Raw genomic sequence first — 19,871 nt, 5'->3', positions numbered from 1 at the left:
TGCCCTCCCTCCTGCTGTGCAGGTGGATGTGTCACAGCACTATGTTGTGGAGCTCCACGTGTCAGAGGTGGACGGCGCGGCCGGCGAGGCTGGTGATGCTGTTCGCCCTCCGAGGCGGTCATGACTGCAGCTATGGCGGCCCCCATCTGGAAGATGTACATTTGAGGGGGCCTGCAAGGTAGGTGTGTCTGGACACTGGGGTAAATGTGCAAGTTTGTGAATTTTATTATTAGGAGGAGGGTGGTGGAGGCCAAACTTTGTCCAAAGTGACAGAGTGGCCTCCTGCAATGAGTGAGGGTCGCCCACCCCCCACCTGTCAAATGAACCTTTGCAGCTGCCACAGGCTGATGGCTGCAACACATCCATTTGAACTGGGAGTGTTTCCCCTAGTAGAGGAAACAGTCCCAGTTGTTTGCAAAATTCCACCCCTCCTAAAATGTCATGTTAATCAGGTCTCTAAACGACCTGAAATACCTTAATGAGTACTTTAAGTGACACCCCGCCGGCTTTAATTGCTGGCGGGAGTCCCACATGCGGGGGCTGCGCGCGCATGTCAGCGCGTCACTGGGGAACCCGGAAGTGGGCGGGTTGGATCCGGGCTCCAGACCCGCCCCGCGAATCCCCGATTTTCGCAGCCCCCCCGCCACGAACGCACCTGATCGGGGGTGTGAAAATCTAGCCCATCGTGACCCAAAAGGTCGGTGTTCTTTCTGAACAGTATTTCTTTGTGCTCTTGAGTTTATGATTTAATTCCAGTGCCTTAGAACATATGGGCTACGGTGACTTTGTCATGAACTGATGTCATGTCTTTAATAGACTTAGACATGTGCAGCAGGCAACGTGTCATAACTTGCTATGTTAATAGCTCTATGTACATTTTGCATTTGTGCCTTTGCATGTCAGGAGGGTGTATGTTTGTGGGAGCTGGTTGCAGAATTTACTACATGGTAAGTTTGATTAACCTGTTGCATTTTCACACATAGATTAGTTTAGACATTTTAAAAAAGAATAATGAGGCTACTCTTGGATGTATTGGTAATCAAGTAATAAAATCTGCAGAATTCTTTCTTTATGTAAACTTTGATACTGGTTATGGCTGTGAACTTTAAATGGTCTACAGTTCCTTCCCATTGTTATGGTGTTATTTGAACTATTTCAGGCAATCCTAATTTCTTCTGACATGACATGTTATCCTTTGATGAAAATATCCAGCCCATTATGTTATTCTTAAACTATGCAACCAACTAATCTGCCAAAAATGGTAGTGGAAATGTTTTTGGTTTGAGGCAGGGGGAGGTGGGAGAGGATCGAGTGGGAAGGAGAAAGAATAGTATAGGTTGTAGCTGTTGTGAGTAGTGCAAATGGTCATTCTGACAATAAGTGTATCATACTCTGTTGGTTTCTTTAGCTCTTTTCTACCCATGTGTGGCGAAGGTAACAGGCATGTTTAGAAATGTTTAAAGAAACACTAGAAATTATCTTGATTCTGAAGCAAAACACAGGCTTGTGAATGATCATCTGAGAGCTGGGTTCTACTGCACTGAACTTGCATACAACAGCTGAATAGCTGCCTGAAGGTGGTAAGTGATTTTAAGAGGTCTAGTAAACAAAAAATATTTGTTTTTAACATAAAATCTTTTTAAAATGTCAATAGATTTTAGTTTTAATCTTTATGAGTCTCTTGAGTAAACTGTAAAATGAAACGTGTCCAGCTGTGACTTCTCAGCGATTACACAGACCACAGCTGGGCTGACGTTTTCTTGTTCTCAGAATACGTTAAGCACTTATGATGGACTTGAAGTGATTGTCAATGCATGTAACTTCTGGGCTTCTTAATACTTCTGATGATTAGTAAACACTTGTCTGCAATAGAATGTGCTTTGGGCAAAAAGAAACAAGGTAGGTTGTGTTGTTCTGGACTGTTGCAGGAGACTCAGACTATCGTAAATAAAGTGCAATTTGGAATTTTTCAATGGAAAAGAACAAGTATAACAATCTTAAGCATGAATTAGAAATGTTATTTTTAAAATGAAGCTTTGACAGTTAGAATATTGCTGGGAATCATATATTTTAGTATCTGATTTGAAATGCAAGCTGGAGTTGGAGAAATATATCAAAACCCAGAGATTCCAAAAAGAACAGATGCAAGCAGTATTTGTGGATCTGATGCAGTTGTAACATGAGCCAATATTTATTTATTGCGCTGAATAATGTACTTAGGGCAACCAGTGAGAACATAAACAGCCACAGCAGTACAAATTATTTGATCCTTAATGGATTTGTTCGGCTTTTTTAGCAAAATATTCTTGCACCAAAAATATGATCAGCACAAAGCCTTTTGGTGAATTGGTCTGGAGAGCTAACATTAACGAAAAGACTGTTGTTGATAAAATGGCGGTTGCTACTACCTTTGGGATTGTAGTTGAATTGGATTTAGCGGTTTCTTCTTCATGTTGTTCACTGTGCATCTGCTACCAACAACATTCCTTCAATATAAAGGGGCCTTTAAAGGGACTCCACTGTCTCGCAAAATAATAGCTCCTCTGGTCCAGATTAGGGTTCTCTGAACTGATGAAAGTTCACAACCACTGCACCATTCCTGTACAAAACATGGTAAGTCCATGAGCACGTGGAGATTAAATATAGCTTGGTAAATCCATGAGCATGTGGAGATTAGTTATAGCTTGATAAATCCGTGATCACATGGAGATTAACTATAGCTTGGTAAATCCATAATCACGTGGAGATTAACTATAGCTTGGTAAATCCATAATCACATGGAGATTAACTATAGCTTGATAAATCCATGAGCACGTGGAGATTAACTATAGCTTGATAAATCCATAATCACGTGGAGATTAACTATAGCTTGATAAATCCGTGATCACATGGAGATTAACTATAGCTTGGTAAATCCATAATCACGTGGAGATTAACTATAGCTTGATAAATCCATGAGCACGTGGAGATTAACTATAGCTTGATAAATCCATAATCACGTGGAGATTAACTGTAGCTTGATAAATCCATAATCACGTGGAGATTAACTATAGCTTGATAAATCCGTGATCACATGGAGATTAACTATAGCTTGGTAAATCCATAATCACGTGGAGATTAACTATAGCTTGATAAATCCATGAGCACGTGGAGATTAACTATAGCTTGATAAATCCATGAGCACGTGGAGATTAACTATAGCTTGATAAATCCATAATCACGTGGAGATTAACTGTAGCTTGATAAATCCATAATCACGTGGAGATTAACTATAGCTTGATAAATCCATAATCACGTGGAGATTAACTATAGCTTGATTAAACCGTGATCACGTGTAAATTAACTATAGCTTGATAAATCCGTGATCACATGAAGTTTTCATTTTTACAAGTGGACATAATCCTTTAATTTTTATTGTAGACAGTGGCTGCTATCCTTTGCTTTTTTAGTTCTTTTGACCTTTTGACCACTTCCCAAGCTTGGACCTACCAGTTTGTCATCACTTCCACCAGTTGGCAGACTGGTATGCCTTACTCAGTGTAAAGACCACTCAATGGATCCCAGGTCAGGGTTGAGAAAACTCACAGCTGGGTGTCTCCTCCCCCGGCCACATCCCCACTGATGTGGAGGCTCCACCCCAAACAGAGTCCCATAGACACTGGCAGAAGCCAGGGCCAAGTGTACCAGCTGGTCTTCCCCCATGAAACCCATGCATTTCTCAACCTTTAGCTATGTACCTGTGAGGTTCCCTCAGTGCTTCCCTTCTGAGAGTAGTACATTTGAGGAAGGTGGCTTGCCCAACTGTGGACTTTCAGTTTGGTATGTGAGGATGGTGCAGTGATCAGCAAGACCCTCTGATAATGGAGTATCAGGTTAAGGAATGTCTTGAACAGTTCTATGAAGTATTTAGTGCCTTTGATTGAGGCATCTGAAGATATGTGGCCAAGATTTTATGACATTAGTAAGATTGCTGGCCTAAGTTCTAACACGAGCCCCTGTTGACCTACAAGGAAACCTAGAAATACGTCATGGGGAGAAACTTAGTGGATTTAATACAAGTTTTAAAAATGTTAATGGAGAAAATAATGGGATTTAAGATAAAATAATCTCCAGGACCTAATGGTTTCCACCCCAGACTACTAAAAGAAATAGGTGGGAAAATTGCAGATGCATTAGAAATAATTTTCCAAAGCTCTCTAGATTCAGAAATTATACCTATGGATTAGAAAATTGCAAATGTCACTCCATTATTTAAGGGAGGAAATAGCGGAGGCTCTGACCATCATTTTCCAATCCTCCCTGGCTGCAGGCATGGTGCCGGAGGATTGGAGGACTGATAACATTGTACTGTTATTTAAAAAGGGAGAAAGGGATATACCAAGTAATTACAGGCCAGTCAGTCTAACCTCGATGGAGGGCAAATTATTGGAATCTATTCTGAGGGACAGCATAAATCATCATTTAGAAAGGCACGGGTTAATCAAGGACAGTCAACATGGATTTGTTAAGGGAAGGTCGTGTCTCACGATCTTGATTGAATTTTTTGAGGAGGTAACAAGGAGGGTTGATGAATAGAATGCGTTTGATGTAGTCTACATGGATTTTAGCAAGGCTTTTGACAAGGACCCACATGGAAGACTGGTCAAAAAAGTAAAAGCCCATGGGATCCAAGGGAAAGTGGCCAGCTGGATCCAAAATTGGCTCAGTGGCAGGAAGCAAAGGGTAATGGTTGACGGGTGTTTTTGCGACTAGAAGGCTGTTTCCAGTGGGGTTCCGCGGGGTTAATACTAGGTCCCTTGCTTTTTGTGGTATATATTAATGATTTAGACTTGAATGTAGAGGGCAAGATGAAGAAGTTTGCAAAGGATACAAAAATTGGCTGTGTGGTTGATAGTGAGGAGGAAAGCTGTAGACTGCAGGAAGATATCAATGGACTGGTCAGGAGGGCAGAAAAGTGGCAAATGGAATTAAATCCGGAGAAGTGTGAGATAATGCATTTGGGGAGGGCAAACAAGGCAAGGAAATACACAATAAATGGGAGGATACTGAGAGGTGTAGAAGAACAGAGGAACCTTGGAGTGCATGTCCACAGATCCCTGAAGGTAGCAGGACAGGTAGATAAGGTGGTTAAGAAGGCATACGGGATACTTTCCTTTATTAGCCAAGGCATAGAATATAAGAGCAGGGAGGTTATGCTAGAATTGTATAAAACACTAGTTAGGCCACAGCTTGAGTACTGCGTACAGTTCTGGTCATCACATTACAGGAAAGATGTGATTGCACTAGAGAGGGTGCAGAGGAGATTTACGAGGATGTTGCCAGGGCTGGAGAATTTTAGCTATGAGAAAAGATTGGATAAGCTGGGGTTGTTTTCTTTGGAACACAAGAGTTGAGGGGAGATTTAATTGAAGTGTATAAAATTCTGAGGGGCCTAGATAGAGTGGATAGGGAGGACCTACTTCCCTTAGCATAGGGGTCAGTGACCAGGGGGCATAGATTTAAAGTAATTGGTAGAAGGATTAGTGGGGAGCTGAGGAGAAATTTTTTCACCCAGAGGGTGGTGGGGGTCTGGAACTCAGTGCCTGAAAGGGCGGTAGAGGCAGAAACCCTCAACTCATTTAAAAAGTACTTGGATGTGCACTTGAAGTGCTGTAACCTACGGGGCGATGGACCAAGTGCTGGAAAGTGGGATTAAACTGGACAGCTGTTTCTTGGCTGGCACGGACACGATGGGCTGAATGGCCTTCTTCAGTGCCATAACTTTGTATTATTCTATGATTCTAAGAGAGGGAGGGAGATATCAGATGTTGTGATTGATGACTTTAGCATTGTGTAGGTCCTAGGGGCATGGGAAGCAGGTCAAAGAACAGAGCCATTACAAATAAGCAATGCTTAAAATATCTTTACTCAAATTTGAGCAAAGTGCCAACAAATTTCCATGCCATTTTCTTCTGACTTGGGGAACTCTGTGCAAACACTGATGTGGATATTGTGCAGCCAAGTTAGTAAGAACTTCAAGTAGATGCGGTGGATATTATAGTGTGGAGCCAATGAATCTACTGTAGCTGAGATTTGGTACTTCGGATGTCATATATTTGAGTTACTTGTAAGTCTTAATAGGACAAATCAAAATTCTGGGGCCCAATATTCCTCTCCTAAGAGCCTAGGGATACTCAGTTCCCAGGTGCAAATGAGAGGAAAAGAGGGTGGAGAGCCTTGAACTGGGTCTCAACTCCTCTGACTTGGCTTCCCCTGAGGTGGGTGAGTGCCTGCATCTACAACTGGCATTGTAATAGAATTAAAATGAGAGAGAAGAGGCCTCCCATCTCAGTTTCCTCTTGGAACATCGGGTTGTAGGGGTGCCAGTACCTGCTGCGCTTGGCCCTCTCAGATTGGAAGGACAGGCAGCAAGGTCTGAAATGGTAAGGAAAATGGTCCTGTGATTCATATTCCCTTGGTGAGCTAGAGACACATCTGCAGCTGTCCTGCAAGGCTGCTCCTGATTGGTTCGGGCATGTGAAGCATTCGTCAAGATACCAGTGATATGTTTGCTGCCCAGGTGGTGGTAAGGGCTGGTCCCTCATTATCACAAAGTTATGCATACAGGATCATTAATCTGGATAAACGATTAGGTTTGTAGTGCAAAACCCCTCCCGAACGGTCCAGACAGCAGAAATGTTGGTTCAGCACGCCAACTGTCTACTTGGTGATGGTTGTAGTGGCATCTTGTTGTAAGCCACCTCTGTGGCTTTGCCCAAGTTCCTGACAGGAGTCATGAGCCGTGTCTGGAGGGGATACCCCTTGTCGTTCAGTACTCAGCCTGTAACCTGACAGCCTGGTTGGAATAAAGTGGCACAGAGGACTGGCACAAGATGAATGAATCATGACTGCTGCCAGGAAACTAGACACAGTCCGAGCATGATGCGTTGCCTGGGAGTGGAACCGCTTTCTATTCAGAAAGATGCCGGGATGGTGATGGAGACCACTCAAGGCAATGTGGGTGTAGTGTATGGCACCCTGTACCCTAGAGAAGCCTGCATTACGGGTAAAGCTTTTTTTAAGCCTGTAAAATTGGTACAGCACAATCGAATTTCTAGGCCCCCATATTGCTGTCCACTACCACATATTTGCTGCCAGTGTAAATGCTTACTGCACCAGCAATTTCTAGACTTCGGTCTTTAATTTGTGTAATCCTATGCTTCTGTTTACTTTTCCTATTCTGGTCATTTAACATAGTCTGCAGTAAAAGAAAGAAAGACTTGCATTGATACAAATTTCTGATGCCATAAAAATGCATTCAAAGATATCGAAAAAAAAGGAAGAATTTTTTTTTAAATTGTCAAAAAATTCATTGTAAAACTCCATAGTGACTTTGGTCCCTGCTGTACCTATATTTTTTTAGCTTAAATTCACCCTCTTTCACACAGGGTGGAGCTATGTTAATGAGCAGCAAAGGGTTTTGGCAAAGGTTTCACGGAATCGAGGCAAAAGGAAAATTTAAGTACAGAAGGAACTAAAGTCACTGTGGAGTTTTACAGTGTTTTTTTTGGTAATTTAATAAAAATTTTCTTATTGAATTTTCTATATCTTTGAATGTTTTTTTATGGCATCAGAAAGTGTTATATTAAAAAATTGAAAAGCTTCCACTACTGCATTTTCTGGAATATGCTGTGCCTGATCTGCCTAAATGATGGTTTGATGGCATCAAACTTTAATTTTCATAGATAAAGAGGGACTTAGAGATGGAATATGGCATAAATTCTGCGCTTTCCTTGGGCCCCAATGGTTTACACTGATTTCTGCTTGTTTACGTCGGTTTTAACGTTCCTGTCTATGTTAATGCAATTGGCAGGAGATTTTGGCGTAATTACCAGTCAGTAGGATCGGCGTAGAAACCGGTCTAAATTGTTAATGAGGAAACTTCAGCAGGATGGCTCCCACACCGCGCCCCCCGCCAACCTTTCTCCGTCACCCACTGGAATTACAGCAGGAAACCTGTGTAGCTCCAGTGGAAAATCTACGCTTCCGGGTCTAGAATTCTGTCCTTGGCATAAAGCAGCAAGTTTTATCAACATAAACATAAAGAGCCAGTGCTCGAATGTTGCTCTTCACTGGCCTGCAGTACAGAAGCACCAGATATAAAGTGGACCCCACCAAAAACACATTTGGAATGCCTTCCAAAGAAAGGATTGTATTGGAGTCTGAGCAAATAGCTCTTTAAATTAACATTCTTATAACCAGCCTATACATAGAAGTATCTGTCTATATAAAAATTAAGTCAGAACTAAGGTTTGGCATTCATTTTCAAACTGCTTCGAATTACCAAGGCTCTGACTCAGTTATTTCATGAAAGTGCTCCAAAAATCTTTTTTGTGTCTTTTATTCTAGTATTTTAAATAAGTTGTTATGGCATACATACTTCATTAAATTATAATATTTTTTGACAAATCATACTGATTAATGCACCTTTCTTGCTATGCAGATTTGATGTTTTTCTGAAATGTAACCATGGCCGATAAATTCGGTTGCATAGTGCTAGTTTCTCGGGTGGTGACCGGCCTACTAGGCCCCAAATAGAACAGGCAGGATGTGCGCGCAAATTTCTGGCTGCAAGTGCGCACCCACTGCAAGATTGGTTTGTCCAGTGCCGGCTGCACTCAGTAAAGCCAGGCCTGGGGTCGACCTGCTACCGAAAAGGTAAGTTTTAGAAATTTACTTACCTGAATGTGGATCCGGGAGGAGCATGAGTGCACCTCCTGACTGCTCACTTAAAAAATTCAGGCAGCCACTAACCCCCCCCCAACCCAGCGTCCCATCCATCGCTTCCCTCACCCCCACACCTCCCAGCCTCTAATCCTCCCTGCAGCCACAATAAGAATAAAACCGGACAGACCACTAGGGACCGGACACGACAAAGGTAAACCAAGCCCAGTAGACACTGCAAAGTCCTCCTCACTAACATCTGGGGACTTGTGCCAAAATTGGGAGAGCTGTCCCACAGACTAGTCAAGCAACAGCCTGACATAGCCATACTCACAGAATCATACCTTTCAGCCAACGTCCCAGACTCTTCCATCACCATCCCTGGGTATGTCCTGTCCCACCGGCAGGACAGACCCACCAGAGGTGGCAGTACAGTGATATACAGTCAGGAGGGAGTGGCCCTGGGAGTCCTCAACATTGACTCTGGACCCCATGAAATCTCATGCCATCAGGTCAAACATGGGCAAGGAAACCTCCTGCTGATTACCACCTACCGTCCTCCCTCAGCTGATGAATCAGTCCTCCTCCATGTTGAGCGCCACTTGGAGGAAGCACTGAGGGTAGCAAGGGCACAGAATGTACTCTGGGTTGGGGACTTCAATGTCCATCACCAAGCGTGGCTCGGTAGCACCACTACTGACTGAGCTGGCTGAGTCCTGAAGGAAATAGCTGCCAGACTGGGCCTGTGGCAGGTGGTGAGCGAAACAACACAAGGGAAAAACCTACTTGACCTCGTCCTCTCCAATCTACCTGTCGCAGATGCATCTGTCCATGTCAGTATTGGTAGGAGTGATAACCGCACAGTCCTTGTGGAGATGAAGTCCCGTCTTCGCACTGAGGACACCATCCAACGTGTTGTGTGGCACTACCACCGTGTTAAATGGGATAGATTCAGAACAGATCTAGCAGCTCAAAACTGGGCATCCATGAGGCGCTGTGGGCCATCAGCAGCAGCAGAATTGTATTCCAGCACAATCTCTAACCTCATGGCCCGGCATATTCCTCACTCTACCATTACCAACAAGCCAGGGGATCAACCCTGGTTCAATGATGAGTGTACAAGAACAAGCCAGGGGCAGCACCAGGCATACCTAAAAATGAGGTGCCAACCTGGTGAAGCTACAACTCAGGACTACATGCATGCTAAGCAGCGGAAGCAACATGCTACAGACAGAACTAAGCGATTCCACAACCAACGGATCAGATCAAAGCTCTGCAGTCCTGCCACATCCAGTCGTGAATGGTGGTGGACAATTAAACAACTAACAGGAGAAGGAGGCTCTATAAACATCCCCATCCTCAATGATGGCAGAGTCCAGCACGTGAGTGCAAAAGACAAAGTTGAAGAGTTTGCAACCATCTTCAGCCAGAAGTGCCGAGTGGATGATCCATCTCGGGCTCCTCCCGATATCCCCACCATCACAGAAGTCAGTCTTCAGCCAATTCGATTCACTCCAAGTGATATCAAGAAACGGCTGAGTGCACTGGATACAGCAAAGGCTATGGGGCCCGACAACATCCCGGCTGTAGTACTGAAGACTTGTGCTCCGGAATTAGCCGCGCCTCTGGCCAAACTGTTCCAGTACAGCTACAACACTGGCATCTACCCAACAATGTGGAAAATTGCCCAGGTATGTCCTGTCCACAAAAAGCAGGACAAATCCAATCCAGCTAGTTACCACCCCATCAGTCTACTCTCAATCATCAGCAAAGTGATGGAAGGTGTCGTCGACAGTTCTATCAAGCGGCACTTACTCACCAATAACCTGCTCACCGATGCTCAGTTTGGGTTCCGTCAGGACCACTCGACTCCAGAACTCATTACAGCCTTGGTCCAAACATGGACAAAAGAGTTGAATTCCAGAGGTGAGGTGAGAGTGACTGCCCTTGACATCAAGGCAGCATTCGACCGAGTGTGGCACCAAGGAGCCCTAGCAAAATTGAAGTCAATGGGAATCAGGGGGAAAACTCTCCAGTGGCTGGAGTCATACCTAGCACAAAGGAAGATGGTCGTGGTTGTTGGAGGCCAATCATCTCAGCCCCAGGACATTGCTGCAGGAGTTCCTCAGGGCAGTGTCCTCGGCCCAACCATCTTCAGCTGCTTCATCAATGATCTTCCTTCCATCATAAGGTCAGAAATGGGGATGTTCGCTGATGATTTCACAGTGTTCAGTTGCATTCTCAACCCCTCAGATAATGAAGCAGCCCATGCCCGTTTGCAGCAAGACCGAGACAACATTCAGGCTTGGGCTGATAAGTGGCAAATAACATTCGCGCCAGACAAGTGCCAGGCAATGACCATCTCCAACAAGAGAGAGTCTAACCACCTCCCCTTGACATTCAACGGCATTACCATCACCGAATCCCCCACCAACAACATCCTGGGGGTCACCATTGACCAGAAACTTAACTGGACCAGCCACATAAATACTGTGGCTACAAGAGCAAGTCAGAGGCTGGGTATTCTGCGGCGAGTGACTCACCTACTGACCCCCCAAAGCCTTTCCACCATCTACAAGGCACAAGTCAGGAGTGTGATGGAATACTCTCCACTTGCCTGGATGAGTGCAGCTCCAACAACACTCAAGAAGCTCGACACCATCCAGGACAAAGCAGCCCGCTTGATTGGCACCCCATCCACCACCCTAAACCTTCACCCTAAACAATGTGTACCATCCACAGGATGTACTGCAGCAACTCACCAAGGCTTCTTTGACAGCCCCTCCCAAACCCGCGACCTCTCCCACCTAGAAGGACAAGGGCAGCAGGCACATGGGAATAACACCACTTGCACGTTCCCCTCCAAGTCACACACCATCCCGACTTGGAAATATATCGCCGTTCCTTCATCGTCGCTGGGTCAAAATCCTGGAACTTTCTTCCGAACAGCACTGTGGGAGAACCTTCACCGCACGGACTGCAGCGGTTCAAGGAGGCGGCTCACCACCACCTTCTCAAGGGTAATTAGGGATGGGTAATAAATGCCGGCCTCGCCAGCGACGCCCACATCCCATGAACGAATAAAAAAAAAGGACGTCATCTTAGTGAAGGCGTTTGCACACATGCACCTAACGACCACCATTAGCATGTAGGGTAGGGAGATTATGATGCAATTCAGTGTGCTACGGTGATTTGGAGCACCAGCGACATTTTGGAACTCTTTGCTCCAGCCCTGTCTTAACCTCGCACAGCTGAACAGGACTTAAACGGCATGAAGGACCACACCCCCACCAGTGCTATTTATGCAGGAGTTATGCAGGAGTTACAGGTTAGTTGCTGGATTATTTCTTCTGGCTGCTGGTGCAATTGTACCTGTTTTTGGACGTTTCCTATACTTAGCTAAAGTTGCAATATTCTATAGAGAGTGGTCTGGCTGGTCTTGCAGTACTGTTAGTGGCATTTAAAATAGAGTGCTGAAAAAAGTTGCTTCCAGACATGGGTGGCCTGCTAGGGCTTCCTCTGGGAATTGAACATGACTGGGAGAACGAAGAGAGGCCACGCAGAGCAGGACAAGCTGCTACAAGAGGAAGGAGGAGGCGGAGAAGGATAAGGGCAGTCAGCAGGAAGCCATATCCAATGAGGGCCTTCAGGGACCAATTCTCTTACCTCAACTTCAGCGACGACCAGTACATCTGACGGCTGTGGTTCACTAAAGAGGTCGTGACCGAAATTTGTCAACTTTTTCAGCCACAACTGCAGGGCAAGGACACCATTGCCTGTGGCTGTCAAGGTAACAATGATGCTTAATTTTTACAGCTTTGGTTCCTCTCAGGCTGCTGCTGGAGATATAAACAACATCTCGCAGTTTGCAGTGCACTGCTGTTTAAGGGAGGTCATTGACACTCTGTACGCTCTGAGAAACAGATCCATCTCATTTCCTCTTGTCAGAGACAAGCAGCAGGAGGGAGCACGAGGGTTTGCTCGCATTGCAGCCTTCCCCGTGGTGCAGAGTGCCATTGACTGCGCACATACTGCCATGCCTGTTCCACATCTGAATTCGGCCATATTCATGAACAGAAAGGGATTTCACTCCCTCAATGTGCAGCTGGTGTGTGACCACACCAGGTCAATGCCCACTATCCTGGCAGCAGTCATGGTTCCTCCATCCTGCGGCAGTCCTCTGTTCCACCTATATATTTCAACCAGCACAGCAAGTCAAAGGCTGGCTACTGGGCGACAAGGGTTATCCCCTCATGAAGTGGCTCATGACTCCGGTCCGGAACGCATGCACACGTGCACAGCAGGCCTACAACGAGAACCATGCTGCCACACGGGACATCATGGAGCAGACCATCGACATCCACAAGCAACCCTTCCGATGCCTGGACCACTCTGGAGGAACCCTGCAGTACTCAACTGAGCGGGTATCAAGATTTGTCGTAGTATGCTGCATGCTGCATAACCTCGCTATTATGAGGGAACAGCCCTTGCCACCGCTTATCAGGCAAGAACCTGAGCAAGGGGAAGAGGCAGAGGAAGAGGAGGTTGAGGCGGAGGAGGAAATAGAGGAGGAGGAGGAAGTGCAACAGAAAGTGGAGGAAGAGGAAGAGAGGCTACAACGTAGATAGGCCCTGTCTGCCAGAGCTCTACGTATTCAGGTTATTAATGAGCGATACCAGTAACCTCAACGAAACCTCCCCATTCACCATTAGTCCCACACTCCTCATCTTTCCTCTCTCCCATGACCATCAAATCTTCCTCCTTATGATTACACACTGCTTCCTCCCTGAGCTCACCCCAGAAATAAAAACCAACACCAAATCTTGTGGATGCAGAGGGCATGGCTGAGGCATTAAATGAATACTTCGCATCCGTCTTCACTAAAGAGGATGTTGCCATTGTAGCAGTAAAGGAGGAGGTAGTAGCGTTATAGAATCATAGAATCGTAGAAAGGTTACAGGTTACGGAATGAGGCCATTTGGCCCATCGAGTCCGTGCCGGTTCTATGCAAAAGCAATCCAGCTAGTCCCACTCCCCCACCCTATCCCCGTAGCCCTGCAAATTTTTCCCTTCAAGTACTTATCCAGTTCCCTTTTGAATCTGCCTTCACCACCCCCTTGGGCAATGCATTCCAGATCCTAACCACTCGCTGCATAAAAAAGCTTTTCCTCATTTCACCTTTGGTTCTTTTGCCAATCACCTTAAATCTATGTCCTCTGGTTCTTGACCCTTGCACCAATGGGAGCAGTTTATCTTTATCTACTCTGTCTAAACGCTTCATAATTTTGAATGCCTCTATCAAATCTCCTCACAATCTTCTCTGTTCCAAGGAGAACAACCCCAGCTTCTCCAGTCTATCCACATAACTGAAGTCCATCATCCCTGGAATCATTCTAGTAAATCTCTTCTGCACTCTCTCTAAGGCCTTCACATCTTTCCTAAAGTGCGGTGCCCAGAACTGGACACAATACTCCAGTTGTGGCCAAACCAGTGTTTTATAAAGGTTCATCATGACTTCCTTACTTTTGTACTCTATGCCTCTATTTATAAAGCCCAGGATTCCATATGCTTTTTTAACCACTTTCTCAACCTGTCCTATCACCTTCAACGATTTATGTACATATACCCCCAGATCTCTCTATTCCTGCACCCTCTTTAGAATTGTCTCCTTTACTTTATATTGCCTCTCCTCATTCTTACTAACAAAATAGAACACTTTGCATTTTTCTGCGTTAAATTTCATCTGCCACGTGTCCGCCCACGACACCAGCCTGTCTAAATCCTCTTGAAGTCTATCACTATCCTCCTCACTGTTCACTACACTTCCAAGATTTGTGTCATCTGCAAATTTGGAAATTGTGCCCTGTACACCCAAGTCCAAGTAATTAATATATATCAAGAAAAGCAGGGGTCCTAGTACCAATATTAGATAACATAAAAATAGACAAAGAGGAAGTACTTAAAAGATTGGCAGTACTCAAAGTAGAAAAGTCACCCGGTCCAGATGAAATGCATCCTAGGTTACTGAAGGAAGTAAGGGTGGAAATTGCGGACGCTCTGGCCACAATCTTCCAATCCTCCTTAGATATGGGGATGGTGCCAGAAGACTGGAGGATTGCAAATTTTACATCCCTGTTCAAAAAAGGGGAGAACAATAAACTTGGCAATTACAGGCCAGTCAGCCTAATGTCAGTGGTGGGGAAACTTTTAGAGACAATAATCCGGAACAAAATTAATTGGCACTTGGAAAAGTATGGGCTGATAAATGAAAATCAGCAAGGATTTGTTAAAGGAAAATCGTGTTTGACCTAATTGATTGAGTTCTTTGTTGAAGTAACAGAAAGGTTTGATGAGGGTAGTACGGTGATGTTGTGTATATGGACTTTCAAAAGGTATTTGATAAAGTACCACATAATAGACTTATTAGCAAAATTAAAGCCCATGGGATTAAAGGGACAGTGGCAGTGTGGATACAAAATTGGCTGAGGGACAGAAAGCAGCGAGTAGTGCTGAACGGTTGTTTTTCAGACTGGAGGGAAGTATATAGTGGTGTTCCCCAGTATTAAAACCACTGCTCTTTTTGATATATATTAATGACCTGGACTTGGATATACAGGGTATAATTTCAAAGTTTGCAGATATATGAAACTCGGAAATGTAGCAAACAATGTGGAGGATAGTAACAGACTTCAGGAGGACATTGGCAGACTAGTGAAATGGGCAGACATATGGCAGATGAAATTTAACGCATAGAAGTATGAAGTGATGCATTTTGGTAGGAAGAATGAGGAGAGGCAATATAAACTAAATGGTACCATTTTAAAGGGGGTGCAGGAACAGAGAGACCTAGCAGTGCACATACACAAATCTTTGAAGATGGCAGGACATGTTGAGAAGACTGTTAAAAAGCATATGGGATCCTGGGCTTTATTAATAGAGACATAGAGTACAAAAGCAAGGAAGTTACGCTAAACCTTTAAAAAACATTGGTTTGGCCTCAGCTGGAGTATTGCGTTCAATTCTGGGCACCATATTTTAGGAAGGATGTCAAGGCCTTAGAAAGGGTGCAGAAGAGATTTTCTAGAATAGTGCCAGGGATGAGGGACTTCAGTTATATGGAGAGACTGGAGAAGCTGGGGTTGTTCTCCTTAGAACAGGGAAGATTAAGGGGAGATTTGATCGAGGTTCAAAATCATGAACAGTTTTGATAGAGTAAATAAGGAGAAACTGTTTCCAGTGGCAGAAGGGTCGGTAACCAAAGGACATAGATTTAAGGTGATCAGCAAAAGAGCCAGAGGCGACATGAGGAAACATTTTTTTACGTAGCGAGTTGTAATGATCTGGAATGAACTGTCTGAAAGGGTGGTGGAAACAGATTGAATAGTAACTTTCAAAAGGGAATTGGATAAATATTTGAAGGGAAAAAAATTACAGCACTACGGGGAAATAGCAAGGCAATGGAACTAATTGGATAGCTCTTTCAAATATCTGGCACAGGCACAATGGGCCGAATTGCCTCCTCCTGTGCTATACCTACTATGATACTATGAAATGCAAATTCAAATCCACATTTATAAATTAACACATGAAATGATGCAAACAACATGAGACTATTTACCCTCGTGCATTCCCTTAGTGCCTGTCTTTTGTGTACCTTTACCTTTCTTAGTGCTCCTACAAGGTGCATCCCCAGTGGCTGGAGCATGGGTGCTGGAAGGCTGCTGACCTTCAATGGAGGAGAGTGCAGATGGCCTTGGAGGACGACCTCAAGCAGCTCTGGGCTGGGAAGGCCCGTCTTCAGACTGTACCATCTCGACCTGGGCTGCAGCAGTCTTGCCTGGCTGGCTGACAGGCAACAGCAAGGACCCTGGCGGAGTGGCAGGGGTGGGAGCCGGAATGCTGTCATCCTGTGAGAGGACAGTAGGTTTGTCTTCCATCGCGTCACTGCCACTCTCCCGGAGTGGCACCTTAGCAATCCTGGTGATCTGTTAGAGAAGAGATTGCTGGACTGCTGTGACGCCCTAGAAGCCCCATTCCACATTGGTCCCCAGAGCCATGATAGCAGCGGTCTGAGCTTCCTAGGCAGCAGTCAGAACTTTGATGGCAGATGTTTGTGATGCAATGGAAGCTGTGACATTGATCATCAGAGACTGTATCATGGTGAGTTCCACAGGTGCGTTGATGGAGGTGACCGCGCGTTCCATGTTGGAAAGGATGGGCTCCAAGCTCTGTGCAAAGCCCTGTGCCAAGTTGGAGCTGGACTCCTTCATGCCCCTTGATATTGTGCGCAGGCTTTCTGGCTTTCCAGTACCCCAAGCATTTGTTTGTGTACACCCACCAGCCTTCTTCTGTAGCCTGGCTCATCGAAGTCATCATCCGGCAGCAGAACTTGTGTGTGACTTCGCCCTCCGTCGAGCTGACACCTGTGGTACTCATTCCCCCGCCCCGGCTCCTGCGCATTTGTGCCCGGTTCTTACCATATGCAGATCCCCCCTCTATCCAAGCCTCTAAAGTACACGCAGTGTCAATCTCTGAGCTGGTGGCTGCGAGTGTAAGATCGAGTGATTGTGTGCCTTCATCATCACTGTCTTCTTCCTCTGCCTCCTTTGACTGGGCAGGTTCCAGTTCTTGGGTTTCTGAAGTGACAAAGGGACAAGGGTTGAGTTGTGGTGAGGGGAGAGGAGAAAGTAAGACGTGCGTGCTGACGCCATCTGCAGCACGTGAACCAGAAAAGATTGTGAGATGAGAGAGAAGTGGGAAGCGAGAAGGAGGATTAAGTATGCAGAAACCCTCATCATCGATACCTCCAGTGCCACCAGTGGTCACGGCCTCGGCAATGGTCATTCCAATGATGGCCAGCATTGTCTCCTCCATGGGGGTTAGGACATGTAGGCGCGCTTGTTCTCCTCAGTTCTTTCCTGCTGTCTGTTGTTATGCGCCACCTTCTCCTGCAAGAAAGAGGGAAGTGTGTCATTGAGTGTCCTGCAAGATGTTTGGGTGATATGGCTGTCATGGTTGAATAGCTGCCAGTGTGTGTGACTTGTGAGGTGTGGGTGTGCAGTTTGCAACAGTGGTAATTTGTGAGGATGAGATGAAGCAGCTGATTTGAAGAGTTGCATAATGATTGAAAGAGTTTGTTGGTAGGCGGGCGACGGGGGGTGTAATGCATGGAGCAGTGGATGCAGCTAGTGGTGCAGTTGGTAGGAGATGGAAATTGACAGTTGAACTCACTCACCTTGATCACTAGTATCAAATCATTGATCTTGTTCCTGCACTGCATTCATGTTCTTGGCGCTATGCTCCTGGCATTGACCTCGTCAGCTCCTTCCTCCCACTGCCTCTTGAGCATATGTCTGGAGGGCCTCTTCCCCCCCTGCGGATGTAGGATGCCCCTCCTTCTATCCACCTCTTCCACCAAGGCCACTAGTGCATTATCCAAGAACCTTGGAGCACACTCTCTCGCAGGCGCAGCCATTCTTCAGAATTGTCAAAACCATGGTATTAAAATGTTGTATATTACTAATATCTCTGGGGGAGATTGTTTCTATGATGGTTTCTGCTTATATGCAGCTGTTTGTTGATCATATAAATCTTCAGTTCCAGGATGTAAATTCCACAGATAAAGCATTAAGATGTCTGAAAATGCATGAGGTTCATTTCAAAGGAGAAAAATATTGCCTTGCCAAGTTAATTGCTGCCATAAGGAAAGAATCCGAATTATTGTTCCAGGTCACTTAAACTTCAAAAGCAACTTCTAGTCCATTTTACAAAATAAAGTGAAGAAAGAAAACTATCACTGATAGACAATGATTCCAGTAAAAAATATTTTTTAAGGGTTGAAACTTTTGCTAGGCCATATAAATACATTATTAGTCATTTAAACAATTGGAACAAATATTAGACATCATGTAAAGATAACTATTCACAATGCTTCAGTTTACAGCTCCATAAAACATTTATGGCTGGATTTTTCATGAGAGTGATAGAGATGGTTTTGCTAAAAAATATCCCTATTGTAATACTCTGGTACATTCCTATGGTAGTAAATTTAAGCAACCAATCAAATTCCAATCCAGCAGGAACTGGGCACTTGACTTGTATAAACTGGTTTTCAGTGGTAGAGGAAAGTTTGAAATGACGGAAAGACGAAAAGTCAGACGGAAAAGTTGGAATCAACAAAACTCTTTAGAGTGAGAGATGGAACTATTTGTAAATGAAGATCAAAAACAAAGATAAATATTTTTTAGATGAAGAAAACATGCCCCTATGGCTGACAATGTAGGTCGGTCTGGGCTGTAGTTGTTAAAGTTCTAAATGTAGTATCAAAAGAAAGAAAACTTGCTTTTATAAAGTGCCTTTCATGACCTCAGGATGTCTTAAAGCACTTCACAGTCAATGAAGTACTTTTGAAATGTAGACACTGTTGTATAGAAATGGAGCAGTTAATTTATGCACAGACTCTGAGACAAGTCTGATACCTAAGAAAAAACAGAGGAGGGAACTATCTGAAAATGGCTGCAAAGGACAATAGGGCTGGATTTCCAGGGTTTAGTAATCAAATAGCAACGGAAAAATAGATGCTATGCGCAGGAAATTTGTATGCCCTCCATTCACCATGACATTTCTGCAGCAACTCAATCACACCATCAACTCCACCTTTGTTGCCTTTGTCCCCATTAAAACCATTACTCTCTCTCACCCTGGCCATTCCCCCTGGTATGGAACGGTCCTCATCTCTGCTCCCTTAAATCCAAGGGATGCAGACTTGAACATTTATGGTGGACAACTGGTTTAACCATTCATCACCAGATCTGCCTGGACCATATAAAACACTATTGGGTCCTGCTCTCCTCTGCCAAAACTGCTCACTATTCCAGGATCGTCTTGGAATGCAAAGATAACCCCAGATTCTATTCTCCACTACAAACTGTCTTCTTAAACCCCTCTCCCCTGCCTCCTCCACCCTCAACTCCAACAAGTGCAAACAGCTCCATTCAGCTGCCTCTGCCGCTTCCCTCTCTTCCCCTAGCCCACCAAGCCAAACTTCCCCTAAGGTTCTCTCCTGCCCTAGCCCTGCACTCGCATCTTTCTCTAGTTTCTCTCCTATCTCCCCTGATGCCCTCTCCGAGCTCATCTTGACCATGAGACCTACCTCCTGCTCCCTTGAC

At 44.9% G+C, this 19,871-nt stretch overlaps 1 protein-coding gene across 3 annotated transcripts in view; it reads left to right on the top strand.

Moving 5' to 3' along the window:
• The first annotated feature begins 869 nt into the window (after positions 1-869).
• Positions 870-19,871, top strand: part of LOC137338829 (complement C1q tumor necrosis factor-related protein 7) — a 47,317-nt gene continuing 28,315 nt past the window's right edge. The window contains exon 1 of one of the 3 annotated variants that reach the window (XM_068001870.1): positions 870-947. Coding sequence is in view for 1 of the 3 variants with exons in the window: in XM_068001851.1 (XP_067857952.1) it covers positions 1,845-1,899 (55 nt within the window). In the remaining 2 variants the exon portion in view is untranslated. Of the gene's footprint in view, positions 948-1,304; positions 1,581-1,785; positions 1,900-19,871 lie in introns of those variants that run through there. The other 2 variants (XM_068001860.1, XM_068001851.1) reach the window with 2 other exon arrangements.

The sequence above is a fragment of the Heptranchias perlo genome, chromosome 1 (genome assembly GCF_035084215.1).
Source record: "Heptranchias perlo isolate sHepPer1 chromosome 1, sHepPer1.hap1, whole genome shotgun sequence".
In the NCBI taxonomy this organism is placed as follows: Eukaryota; Metazoa; Chordata; class Chondrichthyes; order Hexanchiformes; family Hexanchidae; genus Heptranchias; species Heptranchias perlo.
The sequence above is the reverse complement of the archived record's forward strand: the minus strand, read 5'-3'. Positions and strand labels throughout refer to the sequence as shown.